This window comes from Pyrgilauda ruficollis, unplaced genomic scaffold, assembly GCF_017590135.1.
Source record: "Pyrgilauda ruficollis isolate IOZ18807 unplaced genomic scaffold, ASM1759013v1 scaffold59, whole genome shotgun sequence".
NCBI lineage: Eukaryota > Metazoa > Chordata > Aves > Passeriformes > Passeridae > Pyrgilauda > Pyrgilauda ruficollis.
Genome location: NW_024527599.1, coordinates 2,434,354 through 2,456,547, shown reverse-complemented (window position 1 = coordinate 2,456,547; position 22,194 = coordinate 2,434,354). Strand labels below are relative to the sequence as shown.

The 22,194-nt window shown below is 42.6% G+C and overlaps 1 protein-coding gene across 3 annotated transcripts in view; it reads left to right on the top strand.

Moving 5' to 3' along the window:
- MED13 (mediator complex subunit 13) overlaps positions 1–21,356 on the top strand; it is a 52,242-nt gene extending 30,886 nt beyond the window's left edge. For all 3 annotated transcript variants that reach the window (XM_041482401.1, XM_041482400.1, XM_041482399.1), the window contains 22 exons: positions 1,601–2,284; positions 4,776–4,992; positions 5,821–5,905; positions 6,237–6,358; positions 7,500–7,590; positions 7,769–7,983; positions 8,400–8,596; positions 9,765–10,681; positions 12,053–12,220; positions 13,297–13,520; positions 14,053–14,242; positions 14,714–15,179; positions 15,808–16,027; positions 16,577–16,768; positions 16,898–17,121; positions 17,570–17,712; positions 17,835–17,993; positions 18,082–18,267; positions 18,459–18,607; positions 18,828–19,001; positions 20,056–20,156; positions 20,824–21,356. In XM_041482401.1, coding sequence (XP_041338335.1) covers positions 1,601–2,284; positions 4,776–4,992; positions 5,821–5,905; positions 6,237–6,358; positions 7,500–7,590; positions 7,769–7,983; positions 8,400–8,596; positions 9,765–10,681; positions 12,053–12,220; positions 13,297–13,520; positions 14,053–14,242; positions 14,714–15,179; positions 15,808–16,027; positions 16,577–16,768; positions 16,898–17,121; positions 17,570–17,712; positions 17,835–17,993; positions 18,082–18,267; positions 18,459–18,607; positions 18,828–19,001; positions 20,056–20,156; positions 20,824–20,956 — 5,257 coding nt within the window. In that variant the 3' untranslated portion in view covers positions 20,957–21,356. The remainder of the gene's footprint in view (positions 1–1,600; positions 2,285–4,775; positions 4,993–5,820; positions 5,906–6,236; positions 6,359–7,499; positions 7,591–7,768; positions 7,984–8,399; positions 8,597–9,764; positions 10,682–12,052; positions 12,221–13,296; positions 13,521–14,052; positions 14,243–14,713; positions 15,180–15,807; positions 16,028–16,576; positions 16,769–16,897; positions 17,122–17,569; positions 17,713–17,834; positions 17,994–18,081; positions 18,268–18,458; positions 18,608–18,827; positions 19,002–20,055; positions 20,157–20,823) is intronic.
- The last annotated feature ends 838 nt before the right edge of the window (positions 21,357–22,194 follow it).

The window sequence follows — 22,194 nt, the reverse complement described above, 5'->3', positions numbered from 1 at the left end:
GAATAGGAATAAACCTCCAGACCTGCTCTCTGGGAAGGGTGGCATTCCATGGGTGGCTGTGTGGAAAACTGCTCCTCTGGGAGTGGAGGCCAGTGTGTGTTTTTTATATTAGCTGGGGAAAAAAGGGATCAAAACAGAGGGCAAAATGTCTGAGATCAAAAAAATATATATTATATTTAATAATATATTAAATGTATGTATTATATATATGTATATATAATACAGCCTTTTTTGAGGCTGCAGTACCACAGACTGTTAATACAGGTATTTAAAATAAATGGAAACATTAATTTCATTGAATTCTCAATTTCTGTACTTATGGCAGAATATTAATCTTTAGGTGACTGAAGTGTTGCAATAGGTTTAAACACTTTCTCTGATTTAAATGTTACACTGATTACCTTGCAGGGAATATTGGTATCTTAGGAAAAAATTACTGTCTGGAGGATGTAGCATTTTGAGAGAAATGCATTTTTTAACTCTCTTATTGAAATGGTTGGTTAAAGTTCTGTGGAAATACTTGTGTCCTGAGAAGAGCTGGGGTGTGGAGGAGGATTAAATGTTCTTTTCAAGGAGAATTTAGCTATGATAGCACTAGTTAAGAGCAAACCAATCAATTAACTATGAGGTGTGTATTAGAAATATGCAATTGCCTAAAGAGAAATTGCAAAGACCTAAACCCCCTTATTATTCCACGTGTTTTGAATTCTAAGTGGAGAAAAACATGTGGATGTGTGTAAGAGTTTAAAGTAAAAATAGATTTTGATACCTCTTACCTTTTATCCCTGCCTAATCCTGTTTTTTCAATACAAGTGCTTCTTAACTTTGCTAATGGAAGAGTGGCAAAGAACTCCCAGGCACTGAGCATGTACCTGCAGTTCAATGGCTTAATCATAAACATTTCATTCTACACTTCAGTATTTCATGGGCCTCATTCTGTCAGATGATCCTGACAGTTGGCATCTTGAACTTGCAGATGAAATGTTTAAGCTGAAGTGCATTTACACTGAACAGAACCAGCTGTATTAATGCAGTTGAGACTCTGCATTTTTCTTTTTCCCACACTTGCTAAATTTGTAAGTAAGCAGCTACAAAAGCCTTGTAATAGCTTGGAAATAGCTTTTGTAGGAGTGAGCTTGGCTTCTTGGTGTTAATTTTGCAGTCCTTAACCCAGTGAGGCTTGGGCAGCTCTCTTGGCTGGTATCAGTGTTTGAATTCCAGAAGCCATTCACTAATTCTTACGTTGTTCTACTGATTCATCAGTGCTGGCACAAGTTAAAAATGATGAGGTATTCATGTGACAATCTATTTCTGCTAAAGCAGTTATAAAATACTGTCTTAATTCTGAGGATTATTTGTGTGTTTGGCTCATAGGACAGATGTAACAATTTTTAAAATGGTATTCTGAAATCGTACAGTGCTGCTCAAGTCACTCAAATTCTGATCAGAAAGAAGGAGCAGCTTCACTTCAGAACAGTTTCAGACGTCTCTCACGGGCTGTTTAATGGCCTAGAAGCAGGTTCTTATCTAGTGAAAAAGAACACCATAGACATATTTGAAAGATTAATGCGGAGTCTTTTCCCCTGTATTAATTCTGCAGGCACAAAAATCTCAAACCAAGAAATTCAGGTCAACAGGGGCAGGCCCCACCTGTGGGCCCCCAGCAGCCGGCGGCTCCGAAGCACAAGACAAATGAGAAGCAAGACAAAGGGGATAAGCCACAGAAACGCCCTTTGACTCCTTTTCATCATCGTGTATCTATCAGTGATGATGTTGCCATGGAGGCAGATTCAGCGAGTCAGAGGCTTGTGATGGCTGCACCAGACAGCCAAGTGAGGTTTGCCAACATCCGAACTGCCGACGGAGCGAAGCCCCCGCAGCTGCACGGGGCCGAGCTGGCGAACTCGCCGCAGCCGCCGCCGCTCAGCCCCCACCCCTGCGACGGCGCCGACGAGGGGGTGCCCAAAGCTCCCTCCACGCCCCAGAGTCAACATTTCTATCAGATGCCAACGCCAGACCCCTTGGTGCCCGCTAAAGCAATGGAAGACAGGCTCGATGGCTTGTCGCAGCCTTTCCCAGCCGCGTTCCCCGAGGTGATAGAGCCCACCGTGTACGTCGGCACCGCCGTCAATTTGGAGGAGGACGAAGCTGACACGACTTGGAAGTATTATAAAGTTCCAAAGAAAAAGGATGTGGAGTTCTTACCGCCCCAGCTTCCAAATGATAAGTTGAGAGATGATCCAGTAATACCTGCTGGACAGGAAAATGTAACATCAGTTACAGAGTAAGTGGTGCTTGATCCTGGGGTAACAACACGAGGAGAGGGAACAGGAAGGCCAAAGGCAGGAGTTTCTCTGTAGAAGGAGCAGTAATGCTGAGGGTGTGAGCACAGCTCTGGGTACAAGAAGTTAATCCTTGTGAAATGGGAGGACAAAGCACAGTCAGATCTGTAGCAAGACTTTCCAGCTTTTTCTCATTTTAAATCTGATTTAGCTGACAGCGATGATAGTTATTTTTATACTATAAAATTAATCTGCAGCCAAATTATGCCAATTAGGGACTTAAGTCCCTTCTTTCCCCACTCCTCTTCCCTCCCCACCAAAAAAGAAATAACTTTTTCACTTCAGTATTTGATTTCTTCATTATTTGAAGAAAATATGGATGGTCTCAGAGATCCTGTTAAAATTTCTTCTCTCGTTTCTGCTCCTGTTTTTACTTAGAAGAGCTGATGTTGCAAGCCCCAGCTTGTAAAACATTCTGCTCTGCTGCTTGTTTCCATTGGGATAAAGGAATTGGTCACTTTGGATACTGTTTTAAGTTGGAGTGAATTCTGGAGCTTAGGACCACTGGAGGAAATCAAACTCTGGTGGTTTTAGTGTTAAAACTTTGAGCTCTGTTTTACAGCAGAATGAACCAAGATGAATTCCCTTTACCAGTTAGAGCGAAAACAAACTCCCCAATGAAGACCACCACCACCAAATCCCCAAACCATAAGAACAAAACCCCAGCACCAGCAGCACCCCTGGCCCTGTGGGCTGTGTCCCTGTGCTGTTGGGTGAGCAGGGAGTGCTTCCTGTCATCCCTGTTTCAACACTTCCCTGTGAGGACGTGCTGCTGGAAAGGGACAGCACTGGGAAGCAGCAGGTGCTGACAGGGCTGTTAACAGCAGGCACAGCTCAACAGGACTGGGGTGTGCATGCAGAGGTGACAAACTTGGGCTCAGGCTGGGATCGAGGAATTAAGGACTGCACCCAGAGCTGCCTCATGATTATTTTTGATCTAAATTTTCTTATTCAGGTGAAAGGAGACTCTTACTGTGATCAGTATCAAATTATTGAGAGCTTTGGGTTTTATTTTAGGAGCTGGGGTGCTGAATTTGGGGTGGGAGAGCAGCTACTCACAAGACAGAAGCCTGGAGTTGGTTTTTGTCCCGTTGCTGGCAGTGGGAAGCCACTGGTGGCAGCACTGGAATGGCTGTGTGGGAGAGCTGGGAGAAGGAGTAAATGTAAATGTGGTGTAGCTGTTGCTCTGTGCTCACACTCAGTTCTGGACATTCTTTGTGGTCACTGTTTAAGAGGCTCTTTCAAGATGTGCATGTATAGGATTTTTTAGTGCTTTTTTTCTTTGCCTTGAATTCACTTCAGCCAAGTAGATAAAGAAAGATGTTTCCTTTTTTCTCTTCAAGACATGGTCTTTCCTAGTTTGATTTGACAACTTAGAAAAAACAGTCTTTTCCCCTGGGATATGTGGCTGTTAAGTTCTCTTCCTCTCTGCTGGTCAAAAATACAGCAGAGGTGTTTAATTCCTCATCCCTACAAAGTAGTTTCCATCTCTTTTTCTGCCCTTTTTTTTTTTCCTGATGGCAGTTTTTGCAGGATTTAGAAAACTGGTTTATTGGGCATGGAAGAGCAGCATGGATGGATTTGCCATTGTTGGCTGTGAGATGTTTTTTGGGACAGTTTGTTTCTAGGAAGTGTCTTTGACAAAGTCAAACTTTCTATAGTTGAGAGGAATGTGCAGGAGCTTCTCATCTTGTTTGAGGGAGCACCTTCCTCACCTGGTGCCTTCTGTATGCTGGGGTACAGAATATAAAGCTGGTTCAGGGGCACATCTACAGCTCATAATCAGAATAGTTTTTTCCTTGCCAGTGCAATGCCACATTTGTGAAACCAATACTCCTGAGAGAAAACCTTAATTTCTGTGTACTTACCAGCTCCAGTTTTGGCTCAGAATGTTAACAAAAGAAAAATGCTGATAAAGGCAAATGTGGTTAGAATTTTCTCATTAGTAAATTAGTTACTGGTGTGCTGCTAGCTTCATTTGTATTGATCTGAGTGATATAAATGGCTCCTGAGCACAGTGGCATTTGTGTGCTTTACTTGTGATTATTCCTTGGGCTTTTTTGGGGAATGCAGTGAGTAACTCTTTAGCCTGGTGAGTTTCTTTTAGTGGATGTGGAGAGTTGAATCCATTTGTGCCTTATAACAAATGACAGCCATGACCTGGGATAAATTACTAATCTTTATGTGAATTGACAGTGCTTGAGGAGAGAGGGGCAGGATGAATCACACGGCTGGATCTGATGTGGGGAAGGAGGTGATATTAAATGAGTAATGATTTCATCTTCATCCCCAAAAGTTTTCTGAAGCTGGGCTGTGAAGGCAGGATGTGGAAAGATGAGGTTGTTCTTGTTAAGGCTGTGTGACAGCAGAAATAATTCCATGTAATAAATGCTAAATAAATGATTTTCTGATTTTTATTTTTCTTCTGTTCAGATTAATGGTGCAATGTAGGAAACCTTTGAAGGTTTCAGATGAACTGGTGCAACAATATCAGAGTAAAAACCAATATTTAACAGCTGTAGCAACGGAAGCTGACCAGGAACCTGAAATTGATCCTTATGCCTTTGTGGATGGAGATGTGGAATTCCTATTTCCTGACAGTAAAAAGGACAGGCAGAACATTGAGAGGGAAGTGGGGAAGAAACACAAGGTGAGTAAAGGAGTGAGGTTACAAATCAGTGATGAGATTAAAACAAATTGCCTTAGGCATGGGATAGAATTTAAATCCTTCTTCATGTCTTTAGGAACAAATTAAAAAACAAATTCTGTTCTAGCAGAAATGATCAATGAAATTAAGCAGCATGTCTCTAATGGCACCTAAATTTTTTTTTTGGCACACTGATGGTGCCATTGCATCAGGGCTTACGAGGAAAAAGCTGCTGGATCAGTCTGGCTCAGTGGCCTCCCTGTGGAAATAGGTGCTGGCAGGTGCCTGGGGAGAGAGGAGGAACAAGGCCAGTGCTTTGTTCATGAGTGGAAAGGTCTGGGGGTAGGTGAGGTGAGCCCTGACTCGTTCCCTGGCCAGTGAATTGCAATTTTAATTCTTTTTTTGAGCTTTAGTGCAGCTACATGAGACTTGTACTTAAAGCAAAAGGGCACCTACAGAAAAGGAGAAAATATAACTGCACTGGGAGCTTGTCTATGAAATAAATTTGCTTATTAGAATTAGTTTTATGTGGATGCATTCCATTCAGGAACTGGTACAGTTAATGTGTAGCATCTGATAGCAAGGGTTTTTCCTTAAGGTGTTGTAGCAAGAATCCACAGCTTGCTTTGTAAATTTATCCCCAAGACAAACCGTGTTGGCAGCCCAAGCTCTGCTCCCCCTGAGGCAGCAGCAGCCCCCAGCCTGTCCCTGCTGAGCTCACAGGGTAATGAGAACCTGATCCTTCTCCAGGGACAGAATCCTCACAGGGACATCAAATACCTCCCAGCCCACCCATTAATTTAAGCAAACTTTTCTCTCCTTTTTTACTAGGCTGAGGATGGGACATCCAGCGTTACAGTTCTAGCCCATGAAGGAGAGGATGCAATGTCTCTGTTTAGTCCTTCTGTCAAGCAAGGTAAAGAGGCTTTTTTCCCCTTTCTGTCTTAATTGTGGTATATTAATGGTGTCTTGAATAGTCAATAGATTCTAACAGGCTGCTAAGTTTTGTGGTTTATGGTTTGTATTTCCCTGCAGTCTGCTTGGAACATTTCTTTGTTGCACCTTGCAAACAAATGTTGGCTATAAAATCTGAAATGGAAGGGCCTTCACTTCTGTGTAAGATGGACGAGATGAACCAAGGCCATCTGACCCCCTTGGTTTCCTTCCCCCCAGCTGTGGGAAGAGCTCTTTAGTGAAGTTTTTCATGCAGATGCAGTGGCAGTGTTGTGATGTTGGTCTCTCCACAGATGCCCAGCGCTTGGCTGCCCATGCCCGCACTGCCTCGACCAGCCTGTTCCACGAGACAGACCTGGTGGTGTCCTACACTGACCTGGACAACCTCTTCAATTCTGATGAAGATGAACTCACAGTAAGTGATGTGCAAAAAGTCCTGGCAGGTGCCAGCCAAAAAACCAGCAAGGAACAACTCTTGTCTTTCTGTGGTTTGGGGTTTGATTTTTTTTCCTGGCGTTTGTAGGAGAGGTTGCAAAACGTTCACACAAACAAGAGCTGTGGCCCCTCAGTGGCAAACAGACTGTTCTGTTTTACTCATGCAGGCAGATTTTTGATGCAAACAACGTTTTGATCTTACTTCCTTACAATCCCCACAGTGTGTGCTGCCTGAACATACCTTTAGTTTGAGTTGTAGAGATTCAGCAGGTCCTAGTGTGTTCTTTTCCTGTGGTCTGGGCTCTGGTTAACTGCTTCATCAAGGTAATATTGAAACAAAACAGCAACTTCTGAAAGAGAAAAGGCATTTAAACACTGGACATTCTGCCAAATAAGCTGCTTCTCTGCAGCAGCTACTATCTTGGAACAGTTTCTCTTGCAGTCTGATGGCTCTGAATCCATTATCTTCCTAGTTTCTATTTCAATACTGTTTGTAATCAGTTGTCTTTTCTGAACTGTGCATTGCTCCACGTTTAATCCTAAATCCCCTTACCCAGACAAAATGCCCATCAACTTTAATGGGAGCAGGAGCTGAGTAAAGGCTGAAGGATCTTAACAGCCATCAAAGGTCATCAGTGTGTAAAGGAAGTGTGTTTACTCTTAAACATGAACACTTACATTCTGTAGACTGTTCGGAACTGTTTAAAGATGGTAAAATATCTCTTATTCTTTTACTTTTGACAGCTTTTCTTTCCTGTGTTTCTTGTTGCAGGATTTGTGTTTGTCTTTTCTGTTCCTGTAGTAACTCCAGTGATGTTAATGTGGCTCTGGGAGTGTTGTGGTTTGTTCTGGTGGACTGTGGGCAGCCCTAATTTAGCTTCTTTTACTGTCAGGATGAGGGTTATTTTGTAACTGGTTTTTTCCCTTCAATAACATTGTGACCTGTTGGGAGAGGTTCTCTGGGTTCCAAGAATTAAGAAGTGTAAGCCCAACCCTAGGCTTCTGAGCTATTTTAATTTTTCTAAATATTATACAGTGTCTCAGCTTTGTATGTGCAGGTGAGATTTCCTGTTAGCAGGAAACATGAACATGTGTTTATGTCTGAAATACTTCTTTCTTAGCCTGGATCTAAACGAACAGTGAACGGCACTGATGACAAATCCAACTGCAAAGAGGCAAAAACAGGAAATCTAGACCCACTGTCATGCATAAGTAAGATTTATTTGTGTTTTCTTTTTGCCTAAAGAGAATGCTAGCTCTAAACATTTGACTCTAATATGTTGTGGCAATTTGGAAATGTACCCTTCATTTGCCTAAGCAAAATTTTGAGACTCGAGAAACACTTCAGAAAGTTTTCATGCTCTAAAGTCTGCTTCTGATCTGAAATTAGGCACTGCAGATCTTCATAAAATGTATCCAACTCCCCCTTCACTGGAACAACATATTATGGGATTTTCTCCAATGAACATGAACAATAAGGAGTATGGCAGCATGGACACTACACTTGGAGGAACAGTGCTGGAAGGGAATAGCTCTACTGTGGGAGCTCAGTTCAGAATTGAAGTAGATGAGGGTTTCTGCAGCCCCAAACCTGCTGAAATCAAGGTAGGTGCTGCTGACAGCCCTGATCAATGCTTGTGCTGATTATTGATCAGTTCATTACTTAAATGTGAATAGGAATGGGGGGAGATTAAGTACAATTTGTAACTTGTCCTGCATTATTTTGGGGGAGGTAATACACTTTGTAGTATGTAGTGTTTTACCACTTAAACTTGAGAGAGTAATGCCTGAGTAGGCATTAGTGAGCTGCAGAAATGCCTTTCAGTCACTGCAGTTCAGTGAAGTTTGTTTTGGTGTATTGTGAATATTGTGTGTACACATCTCAGCTTTTCCTTGCAACGGTATCAGGATTTTGGGTTAAGGAACTGCTGCTTGAATTCGGTCCTGTTTTTTTGGAGAAGCATTTAATTGCTGCAGTGATCTAATTTACACACTAATGCTTTCCCATGTCTGACTTCCAGGATTATTCTTATGTTTATAAACCTGAGAACTGTCAAGCTTTAGTGGGATGTTCCATGTTTGCACCACTGAAGACACTTCCCAGCCAGTGTCTTCCTCCCATCAAACTGCCCGAGGAATGCATTTACCGCCAGAGCTGGACTGTGGGCAAGCTGGATCTGCTTCCTCCAGGCCCTGCCATGCCTTTCATCAAAGATGGGTGAGACCCTGGGGGGTTCAGCTTTGTGATGTGCTCACTTTGCCACCCCTAAATATTTATTTTGTCAATCAGTAATGGGAATATTTGTATATACTCCGTGTTTATACAACCGACAAGAGCCTTTAAAAACGTCCTTCTGGCTAAACCTACTGCAGGAGACTCTTCTCAAAGAGCTTCTTAACTGTACATACATTTTATTTGTTGTCTCCTTTAAAGGTTTCTTGGGGAAGCTTAATGGTGCAAGTCCAGGTTTAATAAGTAATGAAGATGGTAACAATCAAGATAAATGTAAACTTGGGACTTTGTTTTTGCGGTGGTGTAGTCAGTGCTGGAAGGGCTTAGTAGGTGGTGCTGCTGTTTCTTAAATTATTTTCTTAAGTAGCAGTAAACTCAGCTGTGCTGGGAGTAGGAAAACATTTCCTGTGCTGTGTGACTGGGCCTGGTCACAGCAGAACTGCAGGGGACATTTCTGTACCTGCATTTGGTAGGGATGGTCTTGCTGCCAGCTCTTCTCAAGGAAAAGATTTCTTTTTGTCTTCTGCATTAGTAGCTGGTAAAAATGGATTAGGCAGCAAGGAGGTGTTATGTATTTTTTGATAAGATTATATGAATACTAAATCTTGGATCAAATACTGATGTTGCTTCTGTTACTCATTAGCAATATGTTTCCAGGTCTCATTAGCCTTACAAGTTTTTGGAGATACTCAGGTGCTTAGGGAAGAAAACGTTAAACCTTTCCTGGTGGTACTTTCCTCGTGGATTCGGCTGAATCTGCTGTCAATAGACCTGATCTATTTTCTCAGTGTGTGTCAACACAACATGTAAATAAAACATGAATGAAAAAGGTGTCCTTTAGACTCCATACAACCACAGAATTTATAATTTATTCTGACCACACTTGTTTCCTGGGAGCTTTGTGCAGAGGAAAAGACGAAAGGAGGCAGGGAGAGATTCTTTAATGGTGCTGTCAGTGGGAGTCCTGCAAAGTCATTTAGAACAAACGCTCTTGAAGTTCCTTAGGGAATGAAAATCTTACTGTGGATTATGAAAGACTAGCTTAAAAAAAGCAAATATTAATTAGGAAGGTCCTTCTTTAGAAATCTCAGTCTTAAACTTCAAACCCAGTATGTTGTGTACTTAAAGCCTTTCCTTCTCTTGTGGCTGTCAGTGATGGGAGCACCATGGACCAGGAGTACGGCCCTGCCTACACCCCCCAGACCCACACTCCGTTTGGGATGCCCCCGAGCAGTGCCCCTCCCAGCAACAGCGGGGCTGGAATCCTCCCTTCTCCTTCCACCCCTCGCTTCCCAACCCCCAGAACACCAAGGACTCCCCGAACGCCCCGCGGAGCCGGCGGGCCCGCGAGCGCCCAGGGCTCGGTGAAATACGAGAACTCGGATTTGTACTCCCCAGCTTCCACCCCCTCCACGTGTCGGCCGCTCAACTCGGTGGAGCCTGCCACGGTGCCTTCCATCCCCGAGGCACACAGCCTGTATGTGAATCTCATCCTCTCCGAGTCCGTCATGAATCTCTTCAAAGACTGCAACTTCGACAGCTGCTGCATTTGTGTTTGCAATATGAACATCAAAGGTGCTGATGTTGGAGTTTACATTCCTGATCCAACACAAGAGGCCCAGTATAGGTGTACCTGTGGTTTCAGTGCTGTTATGAATAGAAAATTTGGCAACAGTTCCGGGCTGTTTCTTGAAGATGAGTTGGATATTCTGGGGCGAAACACGGAGTGCGGTAAAGAAGCAGAAAAACGCTTTGAAGCTCTCAGAGCTACTTCCATTGAACACGGCAGTGGAGGGCTGAAAGAACCCGAGAAACTGCCCGATGACTTGATACTGTTGCTGCAGGATCAATGCACCAACCTGTTCTCACCCTTTGGAGCAGCAGACCAAGACTCCGTGGCCAAAGTTGGTGCTGTCAGCAACCTGGTACGTGTAGAAGAAAGGGATTGTTGCAATGACTGCTACTTAGCCTTGGAACATGGACGGCAGTTCATGGACAATATGTCAGGAGGGAAAGTTGATGAAGCACTTGTGAAAACTACTTGCTTGCACCACTGGTCAAAAAGAAATGGTAAATATTGAAAACAGTTTATTTTCTACTTGTCCACCTGTTTGGGTTTTTGTTTTTGAAGGGTCTTTTTTTGTGGTTTTCCTTTGTGGATTTTGATGCTGTTTTTTGCCACCTGTGTGCTCGTACAGACTTCTGATTGATGGTGTTCAGAATACCCAGCCCTTCCATGTCCTGTGCTGATCACCAAGCAGAGTAAGGCCTTGGCTGCTCTCAGTTGTAAATTCTCAATATATATCTGAAGTGTAGCATGAGACCGCACTGTCAGTGTCCACAACACTTCACCAGGTTTATCCTTTAAAGAGCTTTTGGTGAGTGGCTCTACAGAAGCTCTGGAATGATTGATGCCTGTAGGAAGGGTTTGAGTGGTGAGCGTATTGTCAAGGCCACTGTGGCAGAATTAAACAACAGCTCTGATTCAGTTGCCTTCCCCCTTCTTTCAGGAGGAGAGGGGGGCAGTAGGTTAATGGCACATGTGGCAAAAAAAAGCATTATTGTAGCCTTCACTGTGTGTTGGGTCTGCCAGAAATCCTTGGATTTTTCCTTCAAGGGCCTGACTAATGATGCAGTGTCTCCTGGAATACCCTCCATTGTGTGTATTTGCTTACTGTTCTCTAATAGAATTTTCAAGTGGCAACTCTTAACAGGGCTGGGGTGAAAGATAAAGTTATGAATTACAGGTAGCTGCAGTTCATAGCTGTAAGTGAAGATGAGGAGGAATCCTGGGAGAACACAGCCAGGTTCCTGTGCCTTGCTGGGGGATTAACTTGAAAATAAATTGATGTTTTCAGGCACACAGGAGAAGACTCCATGTTACTGTGACTGATGTTTGGAATAAAAAGATGTAAAGATACTTTAGAAGAGAGGACTTGGAAATAGCAGCCATGCCAAATTTTGTGTCAGCTTTTCATTCTAAAGCCTTGTACCTGAAATGGCCCAGTGGTGGCTCTGGATGAAATGGGCTGAGTCTGCTTGAGGCTTCCCTTGAGTTCTCTGAAATGAGCACTGGGTGGCAGCCTGCAAATCCGCCTTTTTTGGGAAGGATAATCCAGGAGTTTCAGGCTTCTACAACTTGTTTGGGATTTTTTGGGTTGTTTTTGTCTTGTTTTTATTTTAGGGTGTTTTCCCTTAGTTTAACTCATAAGATGGGAGCCTTTCAATGGCAAAAATTCTAGAGGAAAAAACAAAATGAAGAAAAAAATCCATCTGTGTATTTCATCAGGGGAAGAGGGAGAACTGTAAATCCGCTTGTGCTCGACTTTACGTATCCCAGCCTCTGGGTGGCCTGCAGGTGTTTTTTAGAAGAGAGTGTTGACAGTGGAGGTGCTTTGGTCTGGTGGCTGTTGTGCCCTGACCCCGTTTGTGTCCCCGCAGTGGTGGATGTGAGCATGCAGTGCTCCCAGGACATCCTGCGCATGCTGCTCTCGCTGCAGCCCGTGCTGCAGGACGCCATCCAGAAGAAGCGAACGGTGCGGTCCTGGGGCGTGCAGGGACCCCTCACGTGGCAGCAGTTCCACAAAATGGCTGGGAGAGGCTCCTACGGTAAGGGCTCCATGGAATCCTGCTCCAGTCCTGCTCCCTGCAATCTCCTTCCTCTGCTCCATCCACACGAACTCGGTGGCTGGTGCTGCTCAGCCTGTTGGATTCTGAACAGCACTTGACCTTTCTTTAAACTAACGAGAGCTTATTAGACAGAGGAAAATTCTTTTCTTCAGAAAAGAGAAAATATTTATATTCCTTAAAACAGGCAATGAATTAAAGATGTGCATTTAAAATTTACAGCTTCAGTTGCACTGTTTATATACACCTGACACTTCACCCAGTGAGGGACTGAAATTGCAAAGATGGGTTTAGTGTTAAAAACAGAGTAAATGCTCAGGTTTTATACTCAAAATTTTTCTATTCATCCCATTTTAATTATTCTAAACATAGGGAGTTCAAAATACTGATTTTGAAATGCTTGAGACAGTGTGCTTTATTGCTCAGTACTGTCAGAACTGTGCTCAAGATCCAGGGTTACTCGGTGTCTTGTCCCTGATAAATGTTTGGAGTGGCCAACACACGATGCATTTACAGATAGAAGGTGAATTTTGTGCACTCACGATTTAATGACTTCATTAGCATATGAGATTGATTTACCACTGTGTTACAAGAGTGACCTTTCACCAGCAGATCTTTTGTAGCTATATTTAGAACATGGCAATTATACATTTACATGTTCTTAAGTTTGTTTCCTTCTCTGGCCCTTTACCCATCTGCTTAGAATATTTACATTTTTTCCCTTGTCTTTGGTCCCTGATTCCTTTGGCTCTGTGGGAAAAGCCTTCCTGGACAGTGCAGAACTGTTCCTGATTGCCTGTGTCCTGTGTACTGATAGAAATATAAAACACTGTGGAACTTCTTCCTGAGGCCCTGAGATAGTTCAAATAAAAACAATCAGCTGATGGGTTTTTTCAGAGGGTTGGATCCTGCACTTTGGATCTGTAAAATGAGAACTCTTCCATTGATAGCCAGTGCTCCTTCCTGTGAGATGCTGGGAACACCAGAGGCTGTTCTACTCATTTTTCCTTGAAGTTAATTTTAAGCTTTCTGCTTAAAAACATGCCTTGCTTTTCCAGGAACTGATGAGTCCCCAGAACCACTGCCAATCCCAACATTTTTGTTGGGATACGATTACGATTTCCTGGTGCTGTCTCCATTTGCATTGCCCTACTGGGAGAGGCTGATGCTGGAGCCGTACGGATCTCAGCGAGACGTTGCTTACGTTGTGGTGTGCCCGGAGAACGAGGCTCTGCTCAACGGAGCCAAAAGCTTCTTTAGGGATCTGACTGCAATATACGAGGTACAGGATTTGTGGCAGTTTGCAGTGAAATGGATTTGGGAAATGCTGTTTCTAATACGTGCTCATAAGGACTTATCAGGCTTGTCGGAGCTGATAGCGACGCCTGCTCAGAATGCTATCTGGGAAAGCTGCTCGGAGGGATTTTAGGAATGGGCACTTGGAAGATAAGGGCTGTTCGTGCTGCTCCCCGTTCCTTGGCGTATTCGCCGTTCCCAGCCGGTAAACGCCACCCGGTGGCAAAGCTCAGCATTGCCACGTTTAAAGTGTTACCTCCATTAATTAATTAATTACATGCTTGGATTGAGTGAAGATTAGAGTCGATTATTATCAACCTGGTTTTCTTGCATTTAAGAAAACGCTGACAGTAACCCATAAAATAACTATTCAACATTTCTTACTGGTGGAATTCTATAGTTAAAATGTTACTTTGGAATATTGTAAATAAACTGAGAGTTCTCTGCCTTTCTATGATATATCCTTTGTGTAATATTTAACAGCTTTTAAGGCTTTTTTTTTTAAACCTTCTTTGCAGTCCTGCAGGCTTGGTCAGCACAGACCTATCTGTAAGTTACTGCCTGATGGGATCATGAGGGTTGGCCCTACAGCCTCCAAGAAGCTCTCAGAGAAGTTGGTCACAGAGTGGTTCTCACAGACAGCCAATGCCAACAACGATGCGTTCTCCAAACTCAAACTCTACGCTCAAGTTTGCAGATATGAGCTGGGTATGACCTTTTCCTAATGTTCCTTATTTCATACAATTGCCACTTACTCCTTTGCAATAGAGAAGAAAGAATCATGGCTTATTATCTTATTGATTGGGACAGTTTTCTGGTTTTAAACTGTATTTGAATATGTGCTAAAATGACCTCTTACCATCCAGCAGTGCCTTTAGGGAATGGCAGAGTGGCTGCCTGACAGGGACTTTGGTGTCTTCTTGGATTCTGTAGCAGTGATTTCCAGCAATTCAACACATCTGGAAAAAAGTTATATTAAAAACAGATTTCTTGATATTTGTGAAAGGCTCTTATGAAAATATTAGAATTTGAAAATTTAATACAGGTATTTTAATTTGAGAGGTAAAATGTATGCTTGAGGTTTGCTCTGTTTTGTTACAACTGTAGACTTCCACAGGTGACATAGGCATCAAAACAGCTGCATTATAAAATTTATGCTTTTTTTCCTCCTGGTTTTAGGTCCTTATCTTGCTTCTCAGCCTTTGGACAATTCTCTACTTTCCCAAACCAACCTGGTCCCTCCCTGCAGCCAGGCAGCCTCTGCTCTGCCCCCAGTGACAGCCCCTGCTGCCAATCCCAACACTCCGTCATCGGCTCCCGCAGCTCCCACCAGCAGCACCATCACCGTGACCTCCAGCAGTGCCATGTCCTCTGCAGCCACTACAGCCAACTCCACCCTGACCACCACTGCCCCATCCTCCTCCTCTGCCAGCCTGGGCAGTGGCATTCCAACGAGCAAGCCTTCCTCATTCCCACCTTTCAGCAATATGAACAATACCACTCCTGCCTCCCTGCCCGCCCAGGCTGCACCAGTCCCAAATGGGCAAACTGGGGGGCAGCAGCAACAGCCAACACTGCAAACAGCAGGGATGTCTGGAGACACGGCTGCAGCACCTGCACAGCCCCATCCAGAGGTTTCTGAAAGGTAGGGACCTGCAATCACACCTTCAGCTGAAAAATCAGCTCAACTAATGTGAACTTGTGAATGCACTTTTACCCCTTCAATAAAAACCCTGTATTTATTTTCACCAAGCTGCTTTTAAGGGAGATTGAGAGTTCAGTTGTGGTGGAGCTGAACCTTTTGGTTCCAGTTGTGGCTGCAGTTCTAATTACATCTCAGTGTCTGCTCTGGTACAAAAACAAACTTCCTTTTTTTCTTCTCTCTCTAAAGACAGGAAATTCACCAAACTACTCACTTCAATATTTTAAAGGGCTGGGGAAGGAGGGGGAGATAGATAATTGGCACCATCTTAGAGTTCTATTTTCTGTAATCAAAGTTAGAGTGGTGAAGACAGCTCTTACTGTAGATATTCTTGTTCCCCAGTTAAGCAATAGTTGAGCTGCTGTAATAAAGAAGGCTAAAGGAAGGAAAAGGGATTCAGAGTTACTGATAAGCTCCTATACAAAAATGACATTAAAAGACTGTTTCTTACACCACAGTTGACTCAAAGATCTTCCAGATTAATAATTGACAATTTGATCTAGTTATGAAGTAAAACATAATCTTTACAAAACTCAGATGTTTGTAACTGGTTTCAAAATTTCATTTCCAGCACTATGGATCGTGATAAAGTCGGAGTCCCCACAGATGGAGATTCACATGCTATCACCTATCCACCTGCAATTGTAGTTTACATAATTGATCCTTTCACATATGAAAAAAAGGATGAGAACAGTAGCTCATCCAGTTTGTGGACACTTGGACTTCTGCGCTGCTTTCTGGAGATGGTTCAGGTTCTTCCTCCCCACATCAAGAACATCATTTCTGTGCAGGTGAGCCAACAGAAACAAACAGGGCATCCTGGCTTTGGCTGTCTTTTGGGGACAGTAACACCCTCAAGGTGAAAGTTTAATTTCCTTCACAAACATTTCTTACAGTTCTCCAGCTGTTAATTAGGTTATAGTTTTTAGAGCAGTTTGGGTGCTATTAACCAAAGCTGAATCCTGTTGTACTTTCCAAACTCATCAGTTTTATCTCAGAGGAAATGTAGTGCCCACTCCAGTGATGAGTGAAGTACTGGTCCTGTGCTGGAATCTGCAGCCTGACCCTGCTGGGCTGCAGGCAGAGCTCCTTCCAGCTGCAGGACCAGTTAACATAGGGCAGCTTTTTCGAGGAATCATTAAGATTCTCTTCTAAAAAAATTCTTTTTTCCTCTGAAGAAAATTTCAATGGGAATAATTTCTTGAAGTCCTACAGGACTTTGGAAGAAATTTGACTGCAAAGTAAAATTCAAAAAGCAACGTACCAAATACTGAGTCAGAAGTGATTTAATCTATTGATTAAACAATGATTTATTTTTTTCCTCCTCTCCTGTGTTCCAGATTGTCCCATGTCAGTACCTGCTGCAGCCTGTGAAACATGAGGACCGGCAGATTTACACTCAGCATTTAAAATCTTTGGCATTTTCAGCTTTCACTCAGTGTCGGAGACCTCTCCCAACTTCCACCAACGTGAAAACCTTAACTGGCTTTGGCCCAGGGTTAGCCATGGAAACTGCTCTTAGGAGCCCTGATGTGAGTATTGTTAATGAGGTGGTGGGATTATCCAGATCAGAGGAAGGTCTCTGCTTATCAACCAACCATCTTTTATGTTGGGAACAATTTCTTCCCCAAACTTCATTGTCTGTTCTGTCATCTTTCTAGAGACCTGAGTGTATTCGACTCTACACCCCTCCTTTTATACTGGCTCCAGTGAAGGACAAGCAAACAGAGCTGGGAGAAACCTTTGGAGAAGCTGGCCAGAAGTATAATGTGCTTTTTGTGGGCTACTGTTTGTCTCATGATCAGAGGTGGCTGCTTGCATCCTGTACAGACCTCTACGGAGAGCAGTTAGAAACTTGCATAATTAATATTGATGTACCAAACAGGTAAGAACCAAACTTGAATTCGTTCTTAGCAAGTGTGTTTTCTTTCATTCCCTTGAAGGATTACATTGGGTTTGGTGCTGTAAGAATAACTGACTTTTGTAGACTTGCTGCGTTGCAAAAGTGGCTACAGCAGATGAATATTTTCCCTATTATGTGCATATCATTTTGAGTTAAATTTCTAGAAGAGCATAGTTTAGTTTCATGTGATTCTTGAGTGTTACTGTGTGTGTGTTCATACTTCCCCATCTCAATTACTGGCTGTTAATGTCAGTTTTAGAATGTGATTAATTTAAAAATCCCAAACCCCCTGAAGCTGCAGCTGATGGACTGCAATACCAACACTCTTGGCTCCTGTGAATGTTCAGGTTAATACAAAAAAGTTCTGAATGTGGCATAAACTTGTTGCAGGTGACTTTTAACTTTGTTTTCCCTTCTTTCTTTCTTCTAGAGCTCGCAGGAAAAAGGGTTCTGCCCGCAGACTTGGTCTCCAGAAACTCTGGGAATGGTGCCTGGGACTTGTGCAGATGAGCTCTTTGCCATGGAGAGTTGTCATAGGCCGCTTGGGAAGAATAGGACATGGGGAATTAAAAGGTAACAGCAGCAATTTTTTTAGAGTCTAAAGCTTGATTTAAAGCTTTAATTTTTCAGTAGTATCAAATGTGTCCATCCCTATTTCTGGAAGAGAACCTCACTGCTGAGATTTCCTCCCTCAGACTGGAGCTGTTTGCTGAGCCGCCGGAACCTGCAGTCCCTGAGCAAGAGGCTGAAGGACATGTGCAGGATGTGTGGGATCTCTGCTGCAGACTCCCCCAGCATTCTCAGTGCTTGCTTGGTGGCCATGGAACCCCAGGGATCCTTCATTATTATGCCAGGTATTTGGGAAACTCTCTTTTTTTTGGCACGAGAACTGACAGTTCAGGCTTTGTTAAACTGAGGAAGTGTTTGATTTCTCTCCCAAAGATTCCGTGTCCACGGGCTCCGTGTTCGGGCGCAGCACCACTCTGAACATGCAAACGTCTCAGCTGAACACGCCCCAGGACACGTCCTGCACTCACATCCTGGTGTTCCCCACCTCTGCCTCCGTGCAGGTGGCATCGTCCACTTACACCACTGAGAACCTTGATCTGGCCTTTAACACAAACAATGGTTTGTACTTGGATTTGTTCTCGCCTTTTAAAAACCCCTCATCACTCTGTGCCCTATCATAAGACTAAACTGTTCATTCTAAGGAACCATTTCCATTTCTATGGAAAATCACTTTATTTCTGAATGTATTGTCATATCCTGCACGTAGTGAAATTGTAGGAATTCACTGGTCTTGTTTTTTTGTTTTCAAGATGGAGCAGATGGAATGGGAATCTTTGACTTGTTAGACACTGGAGATGATCTTGATCCTGATATTATAAATATTCTTCCTGCATCTCCTGGTGGATCCCCTGTGCATTCTCCAGGGTCCCACTACCCCCATGGAGGTGATATGGGCAAGGTAACTACTGGAGTAAATACAGTTTTGTGTGTGTGTTTTGTCTGATTTTTTATCTCTCTGTTAATTTCCTTTTGTGGAATGAAAGGTTTTAGATCACCTGGATATTGGATTGTCATGTCATGCTTGGATATTTCCAAATGCTTTGTGTTTCAGAAGCTACAGATAATTTCTATTAAATTTGGGCTCTCCTAATCTGAACCCATTGCCTGTTGTTTTCCAGGGTCAAGGCACAGATCGATTGCTTTCCACAGAATCTCACGATGAAGTAACAAATATACTGCAGCAGCCACTGGCCCTCGGTTATTTTGTGTCAACTGCCAAAGCAGGTCCATTGCCTGACTGGTTTTGGTCAGCGTGTCCTCAAGCACAAAATCAGTGTCCCTTGTTTCTTAAGGTACTGTCCTGGCAGAGACTTGTGCAGCCTGAGGGATCTGGGGGTGAAAACTGCTCTGGTTAAACCAAAGTCAGTGCATGTCTCTGGGGGTAGAGCTCTGCTTTTGCTTCAGGAGAGGCCAGGTGTATTCAGTTTTTGAGATTTGGCTGTTTGGAAGGTTCTGCCTTGCTCATGGTTTCTTCCTGGTAGTCTGGACTCTTTTTTTTCCTGGCTTTATGCTCCAGGATTTTTTAAGAGCAGGTTGAGTTCCTGGACAGAGCTGTGGCTAAGGCTGGACTCCTGTGGGGACTGGTGGTAGAGAGGGAGGTACAAAAGTACAGTATAATAACTCAGTTGCCCTGGGTAAAATAAGGAATAAATGAATCTTTCTGGATTGCACAAAACATAAAAGCTGTTTTTTCCTTGTTGGCTTTGCATTATATCATATGTCTGGGTGTTGTCTGAGCCCCTTATCTCCTTATGACACAATCAAGACACACTTGGCACATTTAAGGCCTTACATTGGTATACAGAAAAACTTTCTGTATGAACAAATCAGCATCTCTAATACTGTGCTTTGTTTTCTAATGATCCAGATATATCTTCTGCAGACTTGTTTGTGTCTGGATTAGCAGTTCTTCTTGGCCTGAGCTCAGCTGTGGCTTTGGTCTAGGATATTATTTTGAAGAGAGGATTTATTATTTACGCTAAGCAGCTCTAGATATGAAATATAAATAGACCAGGCCTATAGAAAGCAACTGAACTTCCAAGTCTGTGTGTTATTGGACATCTTGGGCCACTTGAGCTGATTTTTTAATAATCACTCAATGTAGAAAAGGGATTAGAAAACCCCCATATATATCTTTCACTACCAGCACTGTGCTTTTAGCAGAGATCTCTGTGACAGAGTATAAATATTCTGAGAATTCCTGAGAAATTGATGGCCTAAGGATAAGATTTGTTTTGGCTTGTGTGTCAGACAGAGAGGGTGCCTGCAAGCTACAACAATATGGGGGAAGGAAATACGGTGTAGTTGATCAGGCAGTAACTTCTGGCTTCCTTCTTCCTTCCTCAGGCCTCTTTGCACCTCCACGTGCCTTCAGTGCAATCAGACGAGCTACTCCACAGTAAACACTCCCATCCACTTGATTCTAATCAAACTTCTGATGTGCTCAGGTATTTATCATTGATCACTTGCAAAAATATTGTGCATTTAATTTTTAATGCTGCTGCAGTGAAGCTGCATGTTTGTTTTTCCTGCTGTTAGTGTTTTTCCTTTGTGCAGCTGGTATCCTTAGTGCAGATAAATTGCTGTGCTTTAAGTGATGGTCAGAACAGTGGAATAAAACCCAAGCATCTCTAAGCCCTTCTTTAACTAACCAGTCTTTGAAAATGTTTGAAAAACAACAAATTCCTCAAACTAGAAAAGAGTTTGAGCCTAGCAGAAAAGACATAGTTAAGCCAGAATATTGCACAGCAATCTTGTGGAAAATGTGAAGTGCTGAAGGACAGGAGCCCAGACCTATGTAAACATGGGATGCTAATTGAGAAAACATCAGATTATTTCTTCCTTTTATGTTTGTTTTTTTTTTTTTGTTTGTTTTTTTTTTTTAATGTGAACCTCTTGGTATGAATTAAGAATAGGCAATTACAACGTCAGTTTTCCACCAAAAGCAAGTTTAGCTCTGAAGTGCTGTAATAATTTGGAAGACGTGTTATTTCTGAATGTTGGCAAACCTCTTTTATGTTTTTGATGCCAAAGAAGCTGGATTATAGTAAATTAGGGCTGTAAAATCCTGGTGAGAAAATGTGCTGGCCTGACAGAAGGCTGTTTGTTTTTCAGGTTTGTTCTGGAACAGTACAATGCACTCTCCTGGCTAACCTGTGATCCTGCAACCCAGGACAGACGGTCATGTCTCCCAATTCATTTTGTGGTGCTGAATCAGTTGTATAACTTTATCATGAATATGCTGTGATCTTCATCTGAATTTTGCAAGACAAAAATGAGGAAAAGGGATATTTCACTGCAGGACTAAGTTATAATTCTTCTCAGTGCAAGCTGTTTGTGATGGGGTATGAATCTTGTTACTTCCAGCAAATATTGTTCTGACTTGTGAGAGGGGCACCCATCGCCCTGCTGTCTTTGAGTCACTGACTATGGGGGACGCTTCAGAATGATGATCAGAAAGTGTATTATAACGTTTTTAGTAGCAAAATTAACCATTTTTCCCCAGCCACAGTATTTGTGAAGAGTAATGAGCCATAGTACCCAGTCATGGTTAATGAATTTTAAAAGCATGGAGATGAGAAGAAACATGAGGAACAATTAAGTTTCAACCTATGGCTTCAGAACATCAAGATGTTCTTGTATTGGATTATAGTACTTAGTATTCAAAAATGCCTGCATCTCTTATTTATTGTAAGTTTTTAAATGTATAAATTGTCTTATATTTCTTAACCTCTTTTATAAAAATTTTCCTAGAAGGTTTATACTGCCTTCTTGCTTTAAAGCAATTGGTCTAAAATATATGTAATCGTCTTAATTAAAAGTTGCAGTAGGTTGCTTTTAGAGTATTATTTTTTTGTAAGGGGTGGGTGGGGACAGTAAATTTGTATTGTCTTGATGTACAGTTTAATGGGGATAGAGGGGTTAATGTCCATACCATTGTGTGTGGGGGATTTACAGCTAAGCTGTAGTTGCAGAGTACATGTACAGTAATGAAGTTCACTGTGTTTATATAAATTGAAAAGGTACTGGGTCTTACAGCATTTTATATCACACCTTTACAGAGTAACAATGGCAATATATAAGTGATATTGTAGGTGGTTTAACTTGTAGTGAGAATAACATGAATAAACTCTTCAATTGAAGTTTGTATTATGGTTCAGGGCTGTGGCTAGATTCTCAGATCCACTTCCAGGACACAAGTTTTAATATCACAAGAACATCTCTTGTGCATTGTTGCTCCCTGGATATTCTTGGCACTGTGCTCACTGCATTGTTTGCTTCCACTTTTGTGATAAAATGCGAATCTGAGGCGGAACACACAGAAAACTCTGACCTTATCCAAAGTCTCCTGCCAGGCTGAAATTTAGCCCAGCTCTAGCCATTTTACAAATGCAAAAATAGTCAATCTTGACTTTAAGATTGGTGTGTGTTTAACTAAAATGTGGTGTATATAGATTCTCAGTGAATTCTGGTATTCAGATTTTA